Genomic DNA, 25,297 nt, shown 5'->3' on the forward strand with positions numbered 1-25,297 from the left:
CAAAAAAGGTGAATGACATCAGGAAAAAATATCAAGTTCAAAATATATTTTTAATATATATTGACAGAATATGAATAGTAAAACATTTACAGGAAAAAATGTGAATACTTCTGAAATTTCTCGTTGATGTTCTCTGTTTTGTGATTCTGCCTGTTTTTCTTTATGCGCATAGCACTTTTTCCTTACATTTATGTATTTAATGTACCGTAGAATTTTTCTGTGCATCAAATTTTAATTGTCATAAAAAACACTCACATTTCCTTAATGTTGTTTGACACTTCCTCTGAAATGTGAAGGAAAACAGTTCAGGTTGCATTCATAGTATGGAAATACCTAACATCTAACATATTTACTGTCTACCCCAAATCATCAAAATGAAGCACAGACATCTTCTCAGTGACATGCTTCTCTCAGTGACACCTCAGGGACTTCCAGAAGTACAATTCAGTTCCAAAGTAGCCTGCAAAAACAATTATTTTCATGTTCTGCATTTGATATTCCTTCCCTCCCCTTAAATTAGAGACTACATGTGGATCAATTTCTGAATTTCCCTTCCAACTCTTATTATACCCTTTTTAGAAGAAAAAAATGTGCAGAGACAATATTTTTGATTTGAGCCAATTGCAGCAATAAATTTGAAGAAAACATGTATTCAAAGTAGTCAAATTACAGAATTACTTTTTTATTTTGTTTCCACATAAGTAAAGGTGAATTTCAATGGGAATTCAGTAGGTTTGATTTTGATTCACAATGAGTAATTTGCAGCAGAATTTTTCCCAATAACTTTTAGAAAAATTGTCTTTTTGAAAAAACATTACTATCTAAATCCAAATATTATCTAAATTATGGGACAATGGCATCTTTATTTGTCATCATATTGTTCTGATATGATAAAGATATTCATTAGAACATGTTCATATGGGACAGAAGAGATCTTCAAAGATCATCTAGTCCAACCCCCTTGCCATGGACAGGGACATCTTTTACTAGATCAGGTTGCTCAAAGTCCTGTCCAACCTGACTTTGAACACTTCCAATGATGGAGCATCCAGAACTTCTCTGAGCAACCTGTTCCAAAGTCTCACCACCCTCATCATAAAAAATTTCTTCCTTATGTCCAATCTAAATCTACCTCTTTCAGTTTAAAACCATTGTCCCTTGTCCTGTCACTACAGGCGCTCATGAAAAGTGTCTCCCCATCTTTCTTACAAGCCCCCTTTCTATATTGAAAGGCTGCAATAAGGTCTCCCTGGAGCCTCCTCTTCTCCAGGCTGAACAACCCCAGCTTTCTCAGTTGTTCTTCATAACAGAGGTGTTCCAGACCCCTGATCATTTTCGTGGCCCTCCTCTGGACTTGCTCTAACAGGTCCATGTCTATCTTGTGCTGGGGACCCCAGAACTGGATGCAGTACTCCAGGTGGGGTCTCACCAGAGCAGAGTAGAGGGGGAGAATCACCTCCCTCAACCTGCTGGCCATGCTTCTTTTGATGCAGCCCAGGATACGATTGGCCTTCTGGGCTGCAAGCGCACATTGCCAGCTCATATCCAATTTTTCATCCACCAGTACCCCCAAGTCCTTCTCTGCAGGGCTGCTCTTAATCAGTTCATCCCCCAGTCTGTACTGATACTGGGGATTGCCCCGACCCAGGTGCAGGACCTTGCACTTGGCCTTGCTGAACTTCATAAGGTTCACATTGGCTCATTTCTTAAGCCTGTCAATGTGCCTCTGGATGACATCCCTTCCCTCTAGTGTATCTACTGCACCACTCAACTTGGTGTCATCCACAAACTTGCTGAGGGTGCGCTCAATCCCACTATGTCATTGATGACGATATTAAATAGTATTGGTCCCAGTACAGACCCTTGAGGGACACCACTCGGTACTGGAATGTTCATTAGGGATTAGAATACAGAGGCTTAAACTGCACTGAGAAGGAAAAAAGTAGAAATGGAGCAGGGTAGCATGCAGTAAAGAAAAAAGTCAATCAGGAATGGTAGGTCTTAAAAAAACCCAGCAAAGTTGGAGAAACACATCCAGTGATACAATATACAGCTTCTTTTAAATACCTAATAGGTATGAACTCTGAGGTTTCTAAATTTTTCAATGCAAGCAAAGTTGTGAATAATTTTTCATCTGTGTACAATTACAGTTGTAGCAGATCGAAAAAGGAAAATATTTAGTCTTGTCTTAAATGCTTTGATTTTTAAATCAGTTTTGAAAATATATCTGGAAATACTAGGGATGCCTAAATTCTAATGCTTGGTTTTGTGTTTAAGAGAGTATTTGATAAGGAAATTTATGGGCTTTTTATTTCTTTCATGACTTTCAAACTAGACAGGTTCATTGATGACGTGTGATAAGAAGAAGGATATCATTAGCTATTTTTCCACATACTGTAAAAATCTGTGTACCATGTAAAAACCCATTCCCTTCCTCAAAAAGAATGGACAATGAAGTCACAATATTGTTCCCAAGAGCTCTCCTCATTCTTGGCTGTTTTTAGAGTTTCTGTTGTAACATTGTTCAGCCTTTGCCCTAGACAAGAAAGCACTTTAATTCCCACTGTAATTAAGTACAGTGACATGCTACTTGCTGAACAAACAGGCAAACTTCCTTATTTTTTTCAGAATGATTAGCATATTGGTGGAACTTCTCAGGACTAAGTGCCTTCCTGTTTTAATAGATGAAGTAAGACCATCTGGAGATCATTCCTTTCTCTGTCTTGGATATATTGTCTTGTTCAGTTACTTGACATTGGATTATGTGACAAAGAAATGGCTCAGTGATATAGGAAGTCTCCCTTTCCAAGTTCATCATAAAAATGCTTAGATAATAGAAGAGTTGAGCATTCTTTGGAAAGGTCTGTAAAATCACTACTTGATAGTCATTATTGCTTGTACAGTACTTGCATGGACTTTAGGAGCTTTAAACTACACAACTATGCAGTAAAAGTCCTAAATATACCCACTGTTTAATAGTGTCTTTACAAGGACCTATATAATGTTCATAAAAGCCGTTCGATCTCTTCATATTTCCTGTACCTCTTCACTATCAGACTGCCAACCTACAATAATTGTCTCTATAACATATTTACTAATCTGTCCTCTAATGAATAGACCTTAAGAGATGGTCTAGATTTTGCGGTGGCATGCGTTCTCAGTAGCTAAATGACATAGTACAGCCTGCAGTACTGACCAGATGCAACGCTGTGAAGGCACAATTCAGTTTGCAGCAACGGAAGTCTGAGTTATGGCTGTATGTGGAAAAGAACAGACTCAGAGAATGGTTAGAAAATGTCAGAGCCATGCCCATAAAGAGACCCATGTAACAAATGATGAAGAAGAAAATAACAAAAGGTTAAAAGCTGAATCGTAAGATGCCTTCCTTATTTCTGAAAGAGGTCCATTGGGCCATGTGAATAACTACTTGTTTAAAATATTATTAATTAGGAATATTAGGGACTTCTGTTTTATACTAGTTTTGCATAATTTCTAAAAGCATTCTAGTCTGTTTCTTCAGCACTAGATGCATTATTTAGCCCTTGGATATCAGATTTGGAGATCTAATCACACAATGGTAACTTGCATGCAGACATTTGTATTTTCATAGCAGGTTAACTGCTCATGGCAATGAGTGTTAGCACATAAACTTTCTGTACTCCAGAAACAACTGTTTACATTTGGGACTGAAAATGTAGGCAATAGTACTAAATTATTACTAATTTCTTAAAGAATAAATTTTCATGTCTTTCAAATATTTCTTTGAAATAATAAGCTGTTTTAGAGATATGAGGACAAACAGTACCTTAAAATCAATAGAGTAACACCTCGGTTAGCTTTGTCTGCACAAAAGACAAGTCAGAAGTAACAGCATTTTTGGGATCAAGGATATCACATAACTTCAACTCTTAAAATATCATCATATGTTGGGGTTTTTTTATTCTTACTGTATGTCTTCTATAAACAAATGCCTTAAGGAGGAAGCTTGTAACACTGACTGAGACATCCATGTCCATCTTTCCATGAGGGGAAAGAAGAGGAAGATAATGTTTCTTCCAGTCCAGGAAATACACTGTTGTAGCCTCCTCTGTCTTAGGGGTCTCTCTGGGAATGCTGAACCAACTGTGTCTATCTGTAGGCTTTCTGTCCTTTCCTAAATTTGAAGATGGCAGACTGTGTCAAAACCTACTTAAAAACTCTGTCCTCTCTCCTCAGTAAAACCTCTTGCTTCCAAGGTGATTTATTTTATGTAAGTAGTACTAAATTGTCAAAGTGGATAGACTTAGAGGGCAGTTAAACAAGTTGTAATTCTCTCTCTGAAAGTTAAAAATCATTGTCTTTTATACCTGAATTCAGTTGATTAATTTACTTTTTAAAGAGGGAAGGGTGTTGTATTACTAAGTTTTAATTACGTAGTACCTCTCAGCTCTGATAACACAATATATACAATGCCTGTTCTGACTACATATGTGTAGGTAATTTAATTATCATGTTTATCCAGGTTGGATTCTTCTATTTTATTTCAGTGATACCTAGTTCCTTTTAATTTTGAATCAGTTTCATTTGTCAATAACTGAAATGTAGCTTTAATTTGGCAAATGCAAAGAACAAACCATACAAGAATGTTAAACAATGTTCATTTGAAAATAATAACATTTTGTTCAGATTTACAGATGCTTTTATGCACCATGCTGTTTTAAAATATACTTTTCTGTAAATGTGCCCTCATTTGAAAAATAACATTTTGTTCAGATTTACAGATGCTTTTATGCACCATGCTGTTTTAAAATATACTCTTCTGTAAATGTGCCACAGCAGCAGTGTTTTGGACCGGTTGGTCTCTATGTGTCTGTATCTGTGGCTGAAATTTTGGCCAGTCACCATGTTTTGAGAAAAAGGCCATAGCCAATTTATTTTTTATGTCTCTCTGAAAATTTAATCAGAATACTTTTAAACTACAATATTAGACTATTGGCACAAGATTCCAGATACTTTATATATTATCCAGAAATGCTTGAAAAAAATTCAAACATAAGCAGATACTGGATAGATAGATATATCTGTTTGATAATTGTATAGTAAACGTGTATTTTGCTATTTACCTCACAGATGTGGATATAGTTATACATCTAATTTCTTTGTGTAACTATTTCCATTGGATATGTAAATACAGTAACTGTAGGCACAAATTACCATAATTGGCCATTTTATGTGCAATTATCTGATTTTCATACTTAACTGTGGTAATTGTACACAAAATTAGACTGCAATTGCCTGTTCATCTAAGCAGTTCTGTCCATGAAATATTGAAAATCTAAAAATAAATTCTAATAAACTATGCTTGTGATTTGTGGGTATACCACTGTACATAAAAAAATTGCTTTGCCCAGTCCTGGATAAAGGATACATTAGAAGTCACTAGAGCACAAAAAGCATATCACAGGTAGTTGATAGATCACTGCAGCCATGTAGTATTGTGATAGTACATATTTTAACCTGAATTTATGGTCTATGTAATAGAGAAAGACCACGTGGTGGTCTGAACAATATACTTATTAGTCATCAAGCCATGTCTGCCAATGGAAACTTCTTACTTTCTACCTGGCTCTTCCTACTTTCCAGCTTCTGTCTTGCAGTTTAGCAGGAAACACATTCCAGTCTCTGGGATCTTGTGTGGTGTTGCAGACACCTGAAGAGTTTATCGGCAACATTAATTTATCTGAATGTATTGATCTGTCTCTTCTGTCTCCCAGGTTCATCTGAGTTGTTTTAAATTACAAGATGGGATGAAAATGACAACAATGTTTTTAAAACCACAAACCTAAGATTTAAGTTCTTGATTATAGAATTAGAAACACTGTTACCAAAAAGGAAAAAAAAGCTTTCCCCATTTCCACCTTTCTAGATATTACTGTGCAACATGGATTTTCTTATCCTAGCTAGCTTTTGAGTAAGAGGCCAAAGCCTCATTTCTCTGATTCTCTCACCCTTTCTGTCTTTCAAAAGACAAATCTTCTTTTCTATTTTCAGTTCTCTGTCCCCAGAACTTTCTTCAGTTGTTTCCTTGAGAAATACAGCCTACGCATTCAGATTTATCTCTTCTCCTTTCTTTAGAATTACATTTCTACCCTTCTCTAGTATCTTCTCTGAATTAACAGTAATTTTTTATTACTCTATATGACACATTACCTTATTAGCTTTCTACTTTTACAACATTTTCAAAACTCACAAAATTCTATAAATCATATATCAGAAGAGGCATTCAATGTACATACTTTAAAAATTTATAGTGTCTAGTCTATTTTAAGGCTTCATAGAGACTACATAAGATATAGTAGTAATAGAGATGGCATATAGAATTCAGAGAGCTCTGTAAATTTTCCTTCCTCTCTGCCTGAAGTTATTTGTCTGTTTGGGTTTGCAAGTATACAGGCAGAACTGGAAGAAAACAATTAAAGAAGATACTGCTTATTCTCAGTTTTTATTTATTATTAAGATTATTAAATAGTGTTTGGGGAAAGACTTGGGGGGCATTGCTTTATAAAGCAAAAACTTATTTAATCCACAGCATACAAATACTCATATGCCTTAAAATGCACACGTACATCTCCCTGGAGCCCTGGAAAGACTAGCTACTTACGTGATATGATAAGTCTTTCTAATACCTACAGTTGCTATTTTGCCTTCTTCCAAGCTTTGATTGTTGTCTTGATAGTAACTTTTATAGTGATACATGAAACTAGCCTTGTGCCTGATACATTTTCATTACACAGTTTGTAATTTCACTACTCTAATAACAAACTGCTATGATTTAAAACCAGTTATACTGAGAAGAGAGACTTAAGGTAAATGTCAGAGTATTTCCAAGAGAAGGACTCAACTATGATTTCAGAAACAGTTGAATCAAGAAGGGTTACATATTTTGGCATATCATGAGCAACAAGGTTTTTTGGGGCATGTTGTTAAAAATGGATTTGGAACAATGTGGATACATAGGGACCTGATCTGCTTGAGAGCCACAAAGCTGAAGTATTAATGTATTATTAGTAAAATTTTAGTGGAGTCATTCTGAAGCATTTAACATATATTACCATACATTATATTGTAAACCCTGCCTGTGTAGTGATCTCATGGAGGGAGTTTATAGAAGCTGAGCAGTTCTATTATGTGATTAAACATGCATTTCTGAAGCTTTTGGTTTTTTTTTTTAACAGAACAATGAAAATGAAACAGCACTGCATTGTGCGGCTCAATATGGTCATTCAGAAGTAGTTGCTGTTCTGTTAGAAGAGCTAACAGACCCTACAATAAGGAACAACAAACTAGAAACACCTCTGGATCTGGCAGCACTTTATGGACGTCTGCGTGTTGTAAAAATGATCATCAAAGCATATCCAAACCTGATGAACTGTAATACAAGAAAACACACTCCTTTGCATCTTGCTGCACGTAATGGCCACAAAGCTGTTGTACAGGTGCTTCTGGAGGCTGGAATGGATGTCAGCTGCCAAGTTAGTGTGTAATTTCTTTCTTCCCTTCTTCCTTTCCTCCTTTCTTCCTTTCTTTCCTTACTTTCTTTTATCATTAGAATATGATTCAAATGAAATAACTTCTTACATTTTTTCTTTTAAAATACACTTGCATTTACTTTGTTAGAAATGCTGCAAGGTGATATATAATACAGATTTATTTTTTATGACCCAAATGATGTGTTCAAAGGGATAACTCAAGAAAGATACGTGTCTTCAAAGCTGAGCGTATATTTTAATCTTGTCTTGAGACATGTAGGTACACAAATCATATCAACCATTCATGGAGGTGTATATATATTTTCTTTTAACAACATTGGCTTTAATGATACTAAGCTGACTTGCTAAAGCTATGGCCCTTAATGGTCATAGCAATCTGAAACAATGTTTGACTGAGAACTCATTTTCTCAGGGTTATCTCATTTTAAACCCAAAGTTACTAAGTAATAATAATCTTGATTTTCTGCTTTTCTAAACACTTGTTGTATAAATCTAAAAGAAAACTCTATAGCAATACACTCTTGCAGCTACTGACTCTAACCTGTTAGCTGTTTGGTGCATCTAGTTCTATGCACGTTAAATTATAATGGTGTAAAAAGGGTAACTTTAAATAAAAGAGACATAGATGGGGACAGATACAAGATACAGCAGCAGTAAGTTTTATGTCCAATTCTTTGTAGTGGAAAGTGTCCAAGCCTTTTAATTACAGATGACCTGATTCTATTATGTGTGAAGTCTGGCCTCAGTCTTATGATTTCTCTTGATTTGATTGATGGCACTGTATTTGAGTTTAAAGTGTATTTTATCTTCAGATTTCAAGTAGCCTTCTTGCTGTCTGAGTATATATAATATGCTTCAAATTAAGGTTGTTTCAGCTTTATATCTATTTTCAGATAAACCAACCAAACAAACATAATTACATCTATTTTAGAGTCACATCCAGGCATTCTTACCAATAGGTGATTTAATAAATTGTGTGAACTTTGCCTAAACTTTGACTAAGTTTTAGGTGCATTTAATCAAACACCTTTGTACACGTAATTCCCTTTTATATAGAAAGATTGCACCTGGGTTCCATGCACTTTTGTTATTTCTGGATTCTTCCATCAAGGTCATGTTTTTCAACTTTTGAGGAAAAGAATGTGAAATGAGAAAGAAAAGATACATTAAAAAAACCCAACAAAGCAAACCAGAAAATATTAACATATTTTAAGATTAAAAATGGATATTCTCAAATGCCTTCAAAATGAAAATGTGGTAAAATTGTTTCGCTACTTTTATTAGCTCTATTTTCTTTTGAGTTAGCATTATTACTTGCTTCAAACTATTTCAAACTTTTTTCCTGTGGTTTGCTTACTTGTGTATTTGCCTACCATTATGCTTCCAATTTAATTTGCTTTTGATTTTCTTTACTAGAAAGTGATACACTTGCAAAGGTTAATGCAAACAGCTCTTTTGTTTCAGCTGTCCTTTACTATTACTACATCTTCAGTAATTTAGAAAAGTTTAATACTAAAGCAACACATAACAGAATCCTCAAATACATGTTTCTGAATGTATAATTTCTCATCCATCTCTAGCAAACAATGAGGAAAAAGTCAGAAAGAAACTGAACTGATGCCTGAATTGATGCTTAAGAAATAGAATAATTGAAGAAAAATAGTCTCTGTCATGGCAACTTACAAACTGATGGTTACATGAGGGTTGAATATTACACAATGCGTTTATGAAATGTGTTCTTCCTCTTATGTAATCTGGATAATTTTAGCACTACTGTGAATTCTCTTAAGCCATTTCTATCTATAGTTATACCAAAAGTTTTTCGCTGGTCTTTAAAAAATACAGTGGCTGCAAATTTTGTAGAATCTTCTTTTAAGAAATGAGAGATTCTTTTCATAATATTTTCTCGCCGGTATACATATTCTCCATCAATATGTTCCTTTTCATTCAGCATCTTAGCATATTGGCAAGTTGGCTCTGTACATATTGTTAACTTATTACTTCTATAACCTCTGAAAAATTCTTTGCTGATGATTACTGGCAGCTTATTAAACTGAGCAGAGCATACAGTATCAGCCTGTTACTTAAAACTGAACTCAGCTTTTTTAATATTAATTAAATTGCTCTGCATCACTGATTGGGAAAGAACAATATACAAAGTATAATCCCATCTGGTAAATAAAAATTGTACACATTCATACATGTTAAATAAATTCAGCTTATCAGCAGTAAAGAGCTCTCAGAATTTGGAGAGACAATTATAGAAGTAGCCTATCTGCTATCACTCTGTAATTGTAAATATTTATTTGTTTAAATGGGAAGTTTACTTTAGCCATGTTATCTTTCTCTTCTGTACTCCCTGAGCACTTTTAATCATAGCAAATATTTGGACTAATAATAGACAGCATTTAATTTTTGATTGGATTAATCACACATTTTATTCATTTCCCAGGTCTATTCAATATCCTTCAATCTGAAATTATTTAGAAGTGGGCAATACAAATCTGCTTCATCTCTTTATGCTTTGAAGTTTTCATTTAAATTGAAACATATGAAAAATACACAGGTTTTGGGTGAGTGATAGATTTTGGGCCCTCAGTAAAATAAGATACTGCACAGTTCAGTGTGTTTCATGTAAAAAGGAATTTTATAATTGTACATACCTTAAAAACTTGGCCCCTTCGACTTATCCAACTTTTATATACCACTATTTGCCTTCCCTGTCTGTTCCAGTAATGATGGCAATTTCCATTGCTTATCACTGTAGTTCTTCTGCAAAGAGCTATGCCCTTTTCTTTTTGCTGTCACTATGTGTGGAAGATATTCCATGAATCAATTTGCAAAGCTACCATTCCATCCTTCAGATTATGTCAGAAATCCATACCAAAACTATAGTAAACTGCCTATGAATGAGGACTAGACAAGTGACCTAAATACAAGCTCTGGCATATTTACATGGTTAAAAAAAATCTCTCATCAATAAAACCCTTGATGCTTTTATGTGAGCCTGCAAATTGTACGCCAAGTTGATTTGTGTATCCTGGTGTTCCTACTGACCATGTCCTTCTATCCTTGCTTGCTTTGTGTGTCCAGCTGTGACATTGTACCTGCATTTAGCTGTAAGCTACTTGAGGCAGGGACTGTTTTATTATTTGCTAGGCATAATTTGTGCTATCGTTCTCTATATTTGATATACAGAAAACTTATGTGAGGGAATCAATATAAAATCCATTGATGCAAACTCAAGCAGACTTTAGCTCACTGTGTTCATGAAAAAATACCAGCATTTTTTGCATTAAATATCACCGGGGAAGAATTTCCAAATATAATGGTAGTGTTCACTTTGCCAGGAAAATATGATCCAAGGCAATGAAAGCTTCAGGAAGTAAAGGAGTAAATATTGTCTACAAATCTTAAGTTTGCTTGTTGTAGTATAGACAACAAGATTATATTAGTGCATGGGTATACCATTACAAGTGAAAAAGATCTACCTAAAAACTCTAGCACATCTTACATGATATATAGAAATTAATTGCAACTACATTTTTTAATCCTTCCAATTTCTTTAACATGCTCGATTGCATCAGAAAAAAAACCCCAACATTATTTCTATCTTCAAGTAGTAGTCCACATGTACATTTACAAAGAGATATACATCTTTTCAGCCAGTCCTCTGAGTTTCTCTTGGACCTGTTCATCCTGAGGCTCAGCATTTTCCCTATGTTAAAATGGAGTTTGGTAACTGACCTCTGGTAACAAGGACATTTCTGCCTTCTGGACAGTTTTTGAGTCGAGGGATCTAATTCACTTGTTAGTTATTCACTATTACCATGAAACCCTGCCTAGAGCTTTTAAGATTTACGTCAGCATTCCTCTTCATGACATCTCATGCAGGATTACACATCTGCATCTTACAAGTGTGCTTTCAATCTCCATATTCCCAGACTGATTTTCTTTCAGTTTCGTGGTAATATTTCCGCTCTTGCTCAGAAAATCACCTATATAGTGGACAGACTAGTCCACTGTTTACGTGGTGTGCCTTTCAAATTCCTCTTTTGAACAGACTGTAATATATACCTCATTTCTGGGATATGGCATTCATTAGCATTGTCTGATAGCTTGGAGTTTTAAAGCAAAGACTGCCCCAGAATTCAGGGCAGTGCAGAATGCCTGTAAAGCATTTCAGGATCATGTTCAGATATGACAAGAAATATCAAGGTAGAACAGACCAAGAAGCGGGAAAGTATAAAATGAAAAAACTGGCATTTGGCTTTGGATTCCTCTCCCAACACTATGAATTATGTATGTAGGTGGCTTAAATTTCTCTACCTCCTTTATGCATAGCAGAGCTTTGGTTCATTGTTACAGAACTATCTTCTGGCTCTCAAGTTGCCCCAAGATAGATTTGTTTGCCTTAGACATCTACAGGAAATTTCCTCTTCTCATTATAGTTTTCATTCCATTTCTTATGAGATGTATGCTTTCATCAAGGAAAATATTACTTGCCTTTTCTCCAGTGGGGAGTTTTGATCAATAGAAAGGACTGCTGCCAGTTCTGACAATTATCATATTAGGATCTTTTCCACCCCTTAACTGAGGAGTCTGAGGATAGATCCTCTTCCTTGTCTTCAAAGCTGTTGATTCAGCATGCTGGCACATTAATCTTTGTCAGTCTCAGATCACGCCATGGCAATGGATTCTAGATAGCTGTTGTCACTAAAGTATGTCAATTTTTTCCATTAAAAAAGGTTCCTTATTAATATTAATACAGAATGATCTCTACAAATTTAGTCAAGGTGCAGCTGGTTCCCATCTCTGCAGTTTGTCCTCAGTAGGACTAAAATTTAGTGCTCAGGCCTCCTATAACATTTGAACCTCTGTGGATTTCATTGTTAGCGTATACATCATTAATTATTATCCCTGGCAGAATCACAGAATGGTTGAGGTTGGAAGGTAACTCTGGAGGTCATCATTCTGTTCAAGCAGGGTCACCTAGAACAGGTTGCCCAGGACCATGTCCAGACAGCTTTTGAATATCTCCAAGGACAGAGACTCTACAACCTTCCTGGGCAACCTGTAACAGGCCTCAGTCACCTGCACGGCAAAAAAATGTTTCCTTATGTTCAAACAGAACCTCCTGTGTTTCAGGTTTTCTCTATTACCTCTTCTGTCACTGGACACCACCGAGCCTGGCTCAGACTTCTTTACACCCGTCCCTTCAGGTATTTGTACACATTGGTGTGATCCCCTGTGAGCCTTCTCTTGTCTAGGCTAAACAGTCCCAGCTCTTTCAGCCTTTCCTCACAGGAGAGATGCTTCAGTCTTTTGATCATCTTAGTGACTCTCTCCAGTAGCTCTGTATCTATCTTGTACTGGGGAGCCCAGAACTGGACAGAGTACTCCAGGTGTGGCCTCACCAGTGGTGAATAGAAAGGAAGGTCACCTCCCTCAACCTGCTGGCAACATTCCTCCTAGTGCAGCCCAGGATACTGTCAGCTTTTTTGCTGCAAGGACATGTTGCTGGCGCATGTTCAAATACGACAGAATATGTTCAACTGTAGTGACTATTCAAATGTGAGAGAGACATTCCTTTTTTCTCAAAACAGTGAGTGATCAATTGTGATTGAGCCCCTATTTTGGTGCTCTTCTCTGGCAGGTTACCGTGCCAAAGTTCTCCCCATTGTGGCTTTTGAATTTCACCACCTGTCTTTCCAAAGAAAAATATTTTGGGAGTCAAAGCTATACTTCACATCCTTGATGAAAGGGAACTCTATGTTAATAGTACCAGGTCCATCCAATAGTCTTGAGGTTTATTCATGTCAGTAAGTGACCAATCCAAAGGAAATGCCATATCCACACAAATACCAGGGGATAATAGGCTGTGTCAGAGCCTTTTTCAAGATTGCTGATGTCAAGCCTTTTTCAGTAATCAGACCTATAGCTATCAGTGACTTTTCTGGGAACTGTTTTCATTCCCAGAAATTTCTGAGCTGCATCTTAAGCTCTGTGTGTACCTTTGTGGTTGCGCTATGTCATTGCCGAGTTATCCACTCTTAGTGTCAATTGCAGTTACTGGAAAACTCCTGTAGATACTGTTTGAGTAAAGGATTCCAAAACCATCTCTAAGTAAATCTGAATATTTAGTCTTCTTGTTCAGAATAAGTCTGTGAATGTTCATCTGGATTGCTTCTGAAAATGGAAAGATTAGAAATTGTTTTTAGATATGTATTTCATATGTATATTCTCTTACTGACTTGCTTCTCCTCTCCGTTATACTGTTAGTATACCTGATGTGCTGGATGTAAATGACATTGGGCATGCTCTACTTTGTACGTCCATGTACTAAGTATGAAGAAAGATAAAAAGTGAGTGTTCCTATTATGGACATAACAAAGAGTTTTCAGGCCCAATTGGTAGGACATACATACACTTACTGTGCGCTCACATCCCATCTCAGGATCTCTGATTACTTCTAAATACCCTGTCATTGCATCGCTGTAACACCGGTGCATTCTGATATGGCTAATAAATAATAAATCACTGTTTTATTTCAGTTTGGGGTTTTTTTTGTGTCTTTAAAATCTTTCCACCATAGCAAGCATGACAATGGTGCATTTGGATAAAATATAGAATATAGAAAAAACAAATTCAAGCAGTAAAACCTTTAACATTTGCCCACAAATAAAAAACACTCAAATTTACTCTCCAAAAAAAGGAGATGAGCCGGAGATTCAGTGAGATCTGGTAGTGCTTTAGCTAGTGCTAATGCTATTGTATGGAAAAGCATTCTGTTCAGATTTTTCAGTAACAGTGAGCAGTATAAAATACTAAGAAAAGTAGCTTGTTAAGAGAGAGAGTTTGTTTTTCAGTACTGTAAATTTTATTTGAGCAAAAGTCCATTCACAAATAATTTTGTGTCACAGAAATCTGCAAAATCAGGTTCACAGACATCTGAGGTAGAATTTAAATGATCTAAACATAGACATCTAATGCTGTTGGAGGTGCCTTAGGGTATCCAAGACATCTGTATGGGGCAGATATGATGCAGATCAAATGTGAGCATCAACTGGAACATCAGCTGGAGGCCAAGTGGGATATCCTAGGGCATCTCTCACTGTGCAACTGAATTGACCTTCTAGGGTGTGATCCAGTTTCAGATTAAAACACCTAAGTGTAGATGTCCGCATGTAAACTGGCTGACTCTGCTGAACAGCTATGTTCCACTGATGGTATTGACTAGATTTTCACTGCCTTCAATAGGAGTTTAGAAATTTTACACATATGCAGGCTTGTTAACTAGGAGTTGTATTACATCCCTACTATATTTTCTTATATAGTTATTAATTTTTTTTAGTAGAACTGACAGCATTTATGTTGTTGTCTTGAATAATAAAAAAAAATAATTATGGTAGTTTTTGTTCTTGCTCATTCAATGTTTTTTATGTGTAGATGAAATAGAGGGGAAAAATAAATACTTCTTTTCTAAATGTATTCTTTTCAAAAGGATTCATTGGTATTTTAATTTGCATTTTAAATGTCACAATATTTTTTTTCTAGACAGAAAAAGGGAGTGCACTACATGAAGCAGCCCTATTTGGAAAGGTGGAGGTAGTACGCATTTTGCTTGAAACAGGTAAATCTAATTTACAGGAAGCACTGAACAAATATCCTTAATATTCCTAATCTGGTGTATGCCTCCTCAAGTTTCGTTTATACAAATTATTGTTATCTGTCTCAGCCTTTGCAAATCTAATCACATGTACCTCTCCTTAAAACAGTGTCCTTTTAGAGTAAGAAATTACTATACACAGAGAACAAAAGGTATGTTTTCACTAAGACTCAGAAATTCCATATATTACTCAGTGTATACCACTGTATTCTGAGAATAAATGTATTCTGAGAACAAAATGGCTACATAAAATTTTGTTATTCATTCTGAAAGATAGCCAAGAATATTCTTTGATCTAGAGGCTAAAAGACTCATGTTCACATTTATTTCCTTCATTTAGCTATTCCTAACAAACACACCATCCTGCTTGCTCCCTCTTTTCCTGGATAAACTTTGAGTGCCTGTGAAGAAAGGGGAAGTCATTGTGTCTCCAAGAATTGCATTTGTGCTGAAAGGACAGGAGAACAGGGATATAGAGTCCCAACAAACGCATCTACTACATAATAAGAGTTTCAGAATTGTTGCAGCTAAATTACTCATCTAAACAACTGTCTTAGATAAATGAGAAGACCAATGAAAATGAAAATATGTAGAAATTACTTCTCTGAGATAGGTGAACTTCCATTACACTGAGGGATCTCATTGATCTTTATTATCAGTGCTTGTGGGGTTATATATTGCAAAAGAAGGTATGTCCTACTCACAGCTCCTCATCTGAATCTCAGCTAGTGCATACCAGATCTGAGATCTGTTTTCAGAAAAAAAGGTCCTTCCTTTTTTTCTGCTTCAAAAAAGACTCAGAAGATGTTATAAGTAGCTACTGCAAAGGAAGGGTGTAAGTTGGTATCTCTGGCCTCTGAAAATCAGCTGCCACTGCTAATTAGCCCAGCAATATTTTGGCTTTATTTTCAGTGAGAAAACAAATATCTCTTTCTCACAAAACAAATTAGGAAACTCTCCATCAGGTCAGGAAATGACAAGAACTGCAGACTTTTCTGGTGAGTGGAGAAATCCTTCCATGCTTCCAGATGTCCTTATAAATCCTACTTCCTCTGATTTCCTCTATTCAGTGTCCCGAGAAGAATCTCATTCCTTAGGACCTTTCATGCCTTTACTTTTTATGAAAGTATATGTAAACTAAAAAACAACTTCAGTCTTCTACCATAAGGGAAACATTTCCAAAGTAGCCCCTACAAGACAAAGGTGTAGAGTCATGCAATATCATGTACAACAGGTTCTCTGAGACCTATCCAGGATAAGCCTCAAACTTATTTATGGTTATGTTCAAGCCAAACAATTACTTTGTCAACAGTCTCAACAGGCTGTGAGGAAATGCTCTGGCTATTCACACAGCCCTTATACTACATATGGGTATTTCAGTCTACTCAGAGCATGAATTTCGAACATGTCGCCATGAAGTACAAAACTTTTAAGCTTAATAACTTTGTCAGTATTGCTCCCAAAACACATACTGGTACTACGGACTAGAAAATCCCCAATGAATCAGAGCAGCTAGGGAGAATTAGAAACCAGGAATGCAGGAAAAACATTCAGAGAAGTTCTTGATTTTATAAAATGTTATTTTCAGGATGGATGTTTCTTAGGAACAGTCTGTTAAAATAATCCCAAGTTTGGTTTAAGAAGCTTACTTCATATCCCCATGAGTTACAGAAACATAAAAACAATTCATGTCAGCATGTGAATTTTAGGCTACTCAAGCTTTAAACAGAAATGGATGCTGTACTTCAACTATAACACAGCTGTTAATCTGCTACAGTTGTAAAACCGCTTGCATTCAATTTGCCAGATAATTGAGTCTGATATGCCACATTTATAATCAGAAGTACTTGGGGTTAAAAATTCCACAACAGATCATTTTCTTTTTCAGGAATTGATACCAACATAAAGGACAGTTTGGGTAGAACGGTTTTAGATATTCTTAAAGAACATCCATCTCAGCAGTCACTCCAAATTGCGGCTCTACTTCAAGGTAAGTCATATTCAGTTATACATTTGTTAGAGACAAATCAGAATAGCATGGAGGAATATTAAGCATTATAGTAATTTCTACTCTTTAAATATTTCATTATACAAAAGAGTAGTCTTTTGAATTAAAAAGACAAAATGCTTGTTTGCTAGATACACAAAAATAAGTGGTTGAATATCTGAATTTCAGAGTAAACCCTTTCTTTTTTCTCACAATAGACATTAGCATGGTGTGTCACTTACAGTTATTCTTTGTACATTCTTCATTACAAAATAACATATTGTAATATTTCACTGCAGTTCCATTAAATTGTGATGGTAAACTATAATTGAAATGCTCGATTCATTCATAAATAACAACTATGACTGAAAGATGATGACAAATTTTCAAAACATTTCATTACATTTTTCTCATTTTCCTTAAATTTAAAAAGAAATAAAACCAGGCAGTAACTCTTGTCATTATAGCAGAAATAATATAATTCTGTTGTACATACATTTGTTCTCATTCCTCATCTTACTTTCATGGTCAAAGACTGATGGAACTCCATTGTTTATTTCAATTTTTTACTCTAGAAGATGGCAGTAAAGTGATGAAATATGAGCTAGTACATAACTCAGTGTTAAACATCATTCCTTCTCTTCTATGGAATTTGTTCCCTGCATTTTCAGAGTAGTCTTTCATTGACTGTGTTTGACAGAGTTCCCTGCAGGTATCATTGCTGCATTTCCACCTGTATTGATTATTCCCATCTTTAAATAAGCCATTTTAATCAGTTCAGTGTTGGTTCTACATATGAACTAGCTCATGCTTCAGTCTCCTGCATAACTGTATTTCATAAGAACATTTCCTAGAGAAAATGAGGTCATGTGGCCACACTGTGTCCTTCAGGTTTTCTTTTCTACATAACTTCCAAACTTGTTAGCCAGCTTCAGTAAAGTTTTCCAATGAGATGATGGACTGAAGATACAAAGCTCCTATAAGTATAACGAAAATTTTGCAGGCTGGAGGAGAGGTATTCTCATAAGGAGCAGGTTCATAGCTGAACTGAATTAACAGCTTGCCTTCAGGTGTCCCTCTCTCCCTCCTTCCTATTTTCTTTTTCCCTTTCCCCCATTCCCCCTCTTCCTCCTCCCCTACTTCCAGCTACAGAGTTCCCGTCCATATTCCCTGCTTACAGGAGACTGCAAAGTGATCTGATTCAGTTCATGAACCAGTAATATATAAAATATATGATTTATTATATTACCTATATTTAATAGCATGTAACAATAATAAAAAATAAGATTTTAACTGTATAAATATACATTTATTTGTTTTAATGAACTTGCCTCCTATGTGATTCAGGTCCCAGAGTTAGCTCTGTCCCAGGTAACTGGTAGAAATGTGCATCAAAATGTGGGGAGGAGGATATGGGTGAGGGAAGTAGGACTTCTCCCTATCAGTGGAAAGGAGTTCCTACTTTGACTCATACTGTATGGTGAAACTTCAGCCTTTATGTCCTCACTGAGCTGCAGCGTGAACATACCACTATGTAGAGGAAAAGAGGGTTAATATCATACTGAAACTTCTTCAGTGGCAAGAAAAGGGTCAGTCAGAGCTTCCACTTTCTTAGACATCCAAATCAATCATCCTTCAGATATTGATCTAAGATTCATTATAATGTCCCATCACCAACTAAAATAATTTTCATTTTATTGTCTCTGCATTGTTCCATTTTCTCCTTAGTGTGATAACCTTGCGGTCTTAACCCCATTGATAAACCAAGTTTCTTCAAAGTACCCTTGCTCTATGAAAAATACAGCACCCAAACCCCTCTCAAGGGTTTGCCATGTTGATGGATCAGTATCTGTCCTTAGTTTTTACCACAAAAAAGAAATACATCAATTTCAAGGCTTTTTGGTGCTTTGACATGCAATCTTTTTCACACGTGTGCCTTGAAAATACAAAGAAGACTGCTTAGTAGTTTCAGCTCATATTAGTATGACGAAACTGTGCTTGTAATGAGCAGCTGTTTATTTTTGCTCTGTCTGCCTCACAGTCAGAAGTGATGTGCAAGGATGAAAAATGTTTACAAAGATGCCATTCTGAGTCTTAAGAAAACCTGGGACCCCCTTCAGGACTCCCTTGTGGAACCCACTGAGATTCTTTTTCATCAGCAAAGGGTTCACTGAGGCTTTAATCATCAATGATAAAATTTGAGCTGTGAGCTGAAGTTGAAAAATAAAATCAGGAGTGGCAGATTTCAGTACTAGCACTGATGATGATACAGTAGACCTACCATCCTCTAAAAAGCCAGCTGAGTATAGTCTTCAAAGAAGTGTGGGCATTTATCCTGTTGTAGCTGAAAAATTAGGGAAGAACTGGGATTTTGGGAAACCTGAATGTACTGTAATTGAGTTCGACTTCAGTGCGTAATGAATTCCATGCAAAGAAGGGCAATTGCTGAGAGAGTTAGTGGCTTCCAAATACATTCCTGTTAAAGCTTCTGTTTTCAGATGATTGTCTAGAGAAGCTTACATGTCTCCTTTATGTAGACTTACAGGAAAAAGAGATTATATTAAGGGTGTCAGACAATTACTGACCAGATTTTGTAAGTTTCTTCCTAATTTTTTTCTTTATGCAGACACAATGGCATTGAATTGATTCTTTCACCTTGTTGCTAGGATAGAGTAAGATTTTATCACCTAGCATTCTCATTTTTACCATTTACCCCTTGCATTGTTATGAGTGTTACTGTACAGTTTATAGTATTAACATAGCATAATGTTTGTCCCTGCCACCAGACATTAGCTTTCAAAACATAAAACAAAGGCTGAAAGATGCATATAAACAGACCGGCAGAAATGGACAAGGAAGTAACGTAACTGGTATTACTGGTGGGCCTGATAGGTAGTGTTCTGTCCTATATGCAGAGGGGTAACAGAGTTGTAAGAAAAGTTTTGAAAGAAAATGAGTTGGTTTTGAGGATATTTATGAGAAACTTCTTTGAAGGAGAAGAAAGTAATTTATGTCTTTAGAAGCAGTTCATGGAGGCAGTAATACTAAATCTGTTCAGCTGATACCAAAACCTACAGGTCTGGTAGCCTCCTGAGAATGAGGCCTCCAGAATTTAAGAATTGTGGATAGAAGTTTCTATTGGTGTTCCCCCTTCTTTTAAGAATATTTACAAAACTACTTTTTACAGATTATAGGTTAAAAAGAAATAAAACCTTTTGCCAGTGAGGTTTTAGAAGTGATCCTAGTGTTTTTGTGATCTTTACATCTTTTCTCACTATCCTGAGAAAATAGTTTTCTACTGCCTGTTAATTATAGATGGAATAATTAGAAATGACAGTTCAAGTTTTAATTCTTTGTCATTCATATATGTCCCATCATTTTCTGTGTCTTGCTCAGGTCTAAGTTGCACTGAACTCAATTAAAAATACTTAGTACAGTTTAGATTCTTTATGTGGTAATGAAGAAATAGCTGTTTAGGCATTATGTATGCAAAGAGCGGAGAACTAGAATACTGTGCTAAGTAAGGCCAGTCTACTGAATGTATTTCATGGATGTAGTGAAACAACAGCATTCAGTGCTGAAGCAGTTAACAGTATTGGCACTTAGGGCTTTATAATTAGGCATTGAAGATAAAAGGGATGTTGCCAAGGCTAGTAGGCCTAAAATTAAACAGACCAGCTGTGTTTTAGTTTTAGCACATGTGAACATGACGCAGGTGCATGCTATACCATCTTTCAACTCTTTCTCCACAGCCCACTATGCTCTCTATTAGAATCTTGCTCTTTTACTATTTCTGGAAGCAGAATTCTTGTTAATATGAAAAAAAGGAGATAGAGGGTAGATAAACAGATGAAAAATGACATGAGCCACAGGAAGGCACAATAAGCTCTGCTGCATAGACAGCATGGAGGGAGATGTAATGGAAAGCTGTTTCCTCTCTCTTCTGCTGAAGCTGCTTAAGAACCTAACATTGTTTGTACATGTTACCGAATTATTCATAAATGGAAAATGCATAAGCAGCTGCAGAACCAGGACTCCTTTCTTCTCCCCTCTGCTTAAATAGCTTTGGTGTCATTAGCACAGGCTTTGTGTATTCTCACTCTCTCTCCCTCTCTTTCTGTGGACAAGTAGATCTTCCACTCCTTTGAGTGCAGGAGGCCAGCCTCACTGGAAGGGTGGAATAAGTTTCCAGTCAAGGATTTAATTACAGCTGTGTGGGATGAAAAGAACTGGGATCTCAATCCCCCTTTGTTGTTTTTTTCTGGAGACTTCTCAGCTCCTTTTATAGGCTATTGTGCAAAAGCTGTAGAGTATTAACTATGTTTATGAATTAATTTAACTGCTGTTGTTTTGGGGACTGAAAGTTTAGCTGCGCCCTTACCTGTCTCAGGATCATAGCAGTACTTGAGTGCTTGTTTCTGTTTATCTTCCCTAAACACATGCGCAAAAGTCTCCTTATGTGCTGATAACTTAAACGTCTACTGATTTCAGGTTTCTCTGGGATTAACTCAAACTTGAGTCATTCAGAATTGTTCTCTGAAATCTAGGAGACTGAAGTCAGCCCAGCCTCCATCTCAGTTCAAGTTTGTCACTTTAGCACACCTGAAGGTAGCAGTTACCAGTTGTTTTTCTGTAAGTGTTGCTGCTGTAAAGAGAAGAGGAATTGGGTCATGAAGCCTCAGGTGGGCTCCTTCCCAGGGGAACAAGTGAGCTGTTTTGGGAGGAGCTCTCTAAGCTCATGGGCTGGGGCAGGACTCAATGGAGCTGCAGGATCCTCAGCCAGATGCTAGGAGAGCCCTGGGGAGGGCAGAGGGTGCTCTGAAGATTGCTGCCCTTCAGGAAGACATGGAGTGAAGGAGGAGTAAGGATCCCCCTGCAGGGACGTGGGCCATGGAGGGGAGTAGTTTCTAAACCAGTTTTATTCCTCCAATCTAGTTACTTGGAGAGTCTTCTGTTTGAAAAGGTGAGTGTTCAGATTTTTATTCTAATCAAATTTGGCTTTTTTAGAGTTTAAAAAGCCTTTTGGTGTCTTTAGGGGAAGTCACTCTAGGGAGGAACTCTATGCGAATCCACCCCATGGCATGGCTGAAGTAGGCCCTCAAAACAAAAGGGAAAAGAGCTCATACCTCATGTGTAAAAATAAATAAATAAATAAATAAAAAAAAAAATTGTTTGGGTTTTTTTTTTCCATTAAAAGGAAAAGTAAAAAGTTCTCTGAGGCTAATGTAGCCATTACTCTAAAAGCTAAGGTTTATAAATAAAGCAAAAATCTTGACCCTCTCACCTCACTGAGGAATTAGGACCTAGAGGAGCTGAAGTTAAAGCAAGCTGTGCTCTAGAGCCTGGGCTTTTACTGCCCCTGGAAGTTCAGCAGTAGCTGCAACTGAGCTGGGCCATGTTCTCTTCATGGCTGACCTTCCCGGCTCTGGCTGCTCTCCGGAGAGGCAGCTGTGTTTCCCTGCTTACATATTAACGCTTTCCCTTCTGCTTGGCTTTGGCCTGACCAGTGTTACAGAAACTGAGAAAGCTGGAGTTCCAGCAGTTTGAACTCTCCAGTGCTCATTACCTTCTTGGGTTCATATTCCCCACTGCTTTTATTTCCACTGCTGTGTGACCACTTTTATGCTATTACTTTTTATGCACATGTCCCCATTTAGATTGAGTGGGGCTATGTTAAAATCAGATAACTGTAGAAAAGAATGCTACTAAGCAGGCAAAGTTTTTGAGAATCTTAGTATTAATCCTCACTGAACTGTAATCTGCCATTTGAGTCAACAGAAGTAAAATACTCCATTCTTCCCAAAGCAGAACGGTGAGGAAACACCTCTGAAGTGTGTATTAACATATGCTTCCTTCACCCCCTACATGCTAGTCATGCCAGCTGTCTTTGAAACATGGGACAGGATGACAGTAGGCTGGTGAAGGAAGCGTTATTAATCTGACAGGTCGTGTCCCAAACAGCCTTTACTCTCCCCTATCATAAGAATGACAGGCTTTTCTCTAAACTCTGTGAGACCACAGCTGGGGAAACTGTTCTGGTCATTAAGTGGTGTAATTGACTAAGCTTGGCTTTGTTCTGAATTAGCTTCCTTTTTTTTGAGGAAAGTGATAGAATCCAGAGCAGTCTCTCAAGTACACTGTAGCCAGAGCAGATGATGGTAACGGTATCATCTTTTTCAATAAGTTTGGGCAGGATTTGAAGATTAATTGCTAGCTAGCTACAGGTGAACAGCATTTGGTTGCTGGTGAAAGCATCCACTGCTTGTGTGTACTTTGTCTTTGGCTCTTGACATAGATCATCTGTTTTGTGTCTGTTTCTTTGATAATATTATGGGTAAGTATAAACTTGCTTAGACTATAAGCCTCTCACAACTAAGTCGATGTCTTTATTTGTCTCGTACATATCTGGTAGAATTTTCAATAGCATAAAACCGAGTTAGGAGTAAGTCCCACAGAAGCCCAAAGTTTTAAGGGTTGCACTCTTATAAGGATGGCACACTGTTGGCCCGTTCTAAACCTCTACACGATACCTTGTGCTGAGCCTTTTGTAGAGGTTTTCTGGAAGGAACTCTGCAGTTTTTAAAGTAAGTATTTATGAGACTTACGTTGAACTTACGATTTCCTCCTCAGAACTAGCCTTCAGCAGGTAAGCGCATTGATCTGAAAGTGGGGCCTGACAAAGAATAAAAATAGAGTATTATTGTAAAACCACAGTCTCGTGAATATTGGACAGTAAGGTTAAAGTCCTTCACAATCTCCCCTGCATTTCCTTTCCTAATAATATCTGTATTGATCCAATAATTTTAACACTCCCACCTGGTAGAACTTCATTTTAGGTTTGCTTTTGGACAGCTGCACTATTATCAAGCAAATATTTTCAGGCATGAATTCCTTTTTTCCTTTTGTTTTTCTTTGAGTCTAGCTTCCTTTTTATTTCTCCTCCATCTTGCACGTTAACTTGACAAATAATGTAGCTGACAGAGCTGGAAAACATTCCAGAGCATTTTGTCATGCTGCTGGTTTTCTCATGGTCCCTTACAGCTCATCTTTGCTTCTTTGCTTTTAGTACTACACAAAAAAATAGAAGTGCCCATTTTCATATGAAGAAACGTATGGCAGATTATCCAGGGGACCACTGCCAGCCATCAAACTTAATATATGACATTTTCAAATCATACATTCTTTTAAAAAAACCCAACAACCTGCAAAGCATTCTGAAACTGCATGCTGTTCTCTGCCATTTCCAATTTCATTTTCTCAGATGTCTATTTTACCACAGATTGTATTTGGGTTTTGGGATTTGTTATTTAATCAGGAATAACAGCAAGCTAAACAAGTGCGTTGGAGACTGTAGAAATTAAATCAGGGAGATTTCACTTCCCAGAAACTCTTTAGTTCTTCAGTGTGATATTGATGAAAGCAAGTTATTGTAGTTTGCTTTTGTGTGTGTGGCAACATGTACTGTTGTGGTTACTATCTGCTATCAGAAAGAACTTATTTAAGCAACTTCAGAAAATCAGGAAAATTCAGATGCAGAATAACTGCCTGAACTGAGAACCAGTCACTCTGCTGGAAAAAAAAGCGCCACTATTGCATAAATTAATTTCTAAATTATTATTTAATATTTGTCCTACAATAACATTTATTAAGGTCTTGGTGTTCCATTGAGCTAGGCTGTGTACAAAAGCACATGAAAATAATATATATATTTACAGAAAAATAATAGTAATGAAATTGAAGTTTAGCACGTTCAGCATTCCATGTTTTTCTGTTTCTATAAACATCGTCACGAAGGTCGGACAAGGGAAGTTTTAAGGAGGAAAAGCACAAAAATTTTAGAACACTGCTTTTTAGACTGCTAGTTTAAACTAAATTTTTGAGATTGTATTCTTTTTTTCTCATGTACTAGCTCTGTGCTGCAAGCAGAATATTTGGTTTTCTTAACAGTATCAATATATCTACTTATTGTGAACATCCTGAATATCTTGACTAAAAACTCTTAACAAATTTAGAACAAAAGAAGACTCTTTCAACAGTAATAATATAATGGAACAGTTATATAGATATTTCAAGGAGACAGGAAAAACACAGGGATAGTTGCAACTCATTACT

The 25,297-nt window shown here is 36.5% G+C and overlaps 1 protein-coding gene across 1 annotated transcript in view; it reads left to right on the plus strand.

Annotated features, from left to right (window-relative positions):
* ANKS1B (ankyrin repeat and sterile alpha motif domain containing 1B) overlaps positions 1-25,297 on the plus strand; it is a 450,245-nt gene that overhangs the window by 61,440 nt on the left and 363,508 nt on the right. Inside the window, exons 4-6 of the mRNA XM_019470850.1 lie at positions 7,215-7,511; positions 15,087-15,162; positions 17,087-17,188. Coding sequence (XP_019326395.1) covers positions 7,215-7,511; positions 15,087-15,162; positions 17,087-17,188 — 475 coding nt within the window. The remainder of the gene's footprint in view (positions 1-7,214; positions 7,512-15,086; positions 15,163-17,086; positions 17,189-25,297) is intronic.

Source organism: Aptenodytes forsteri, unplaced genomic scaffold (assembly GCF_000699145.1).
Source record: "Aptenodytes forsteri isolate BGI_AS27 unplaced genomic scaffold, ASM69914v1 Scaffold128, whole genome shotgun sequence".
Classification (NCBI taxonomy): Eukaryota; Metazoa; Chordata; class Aves; order Sphenisciformes; family Spheniscidae; genus Aptenodytes; species Aptenodytes forsteri.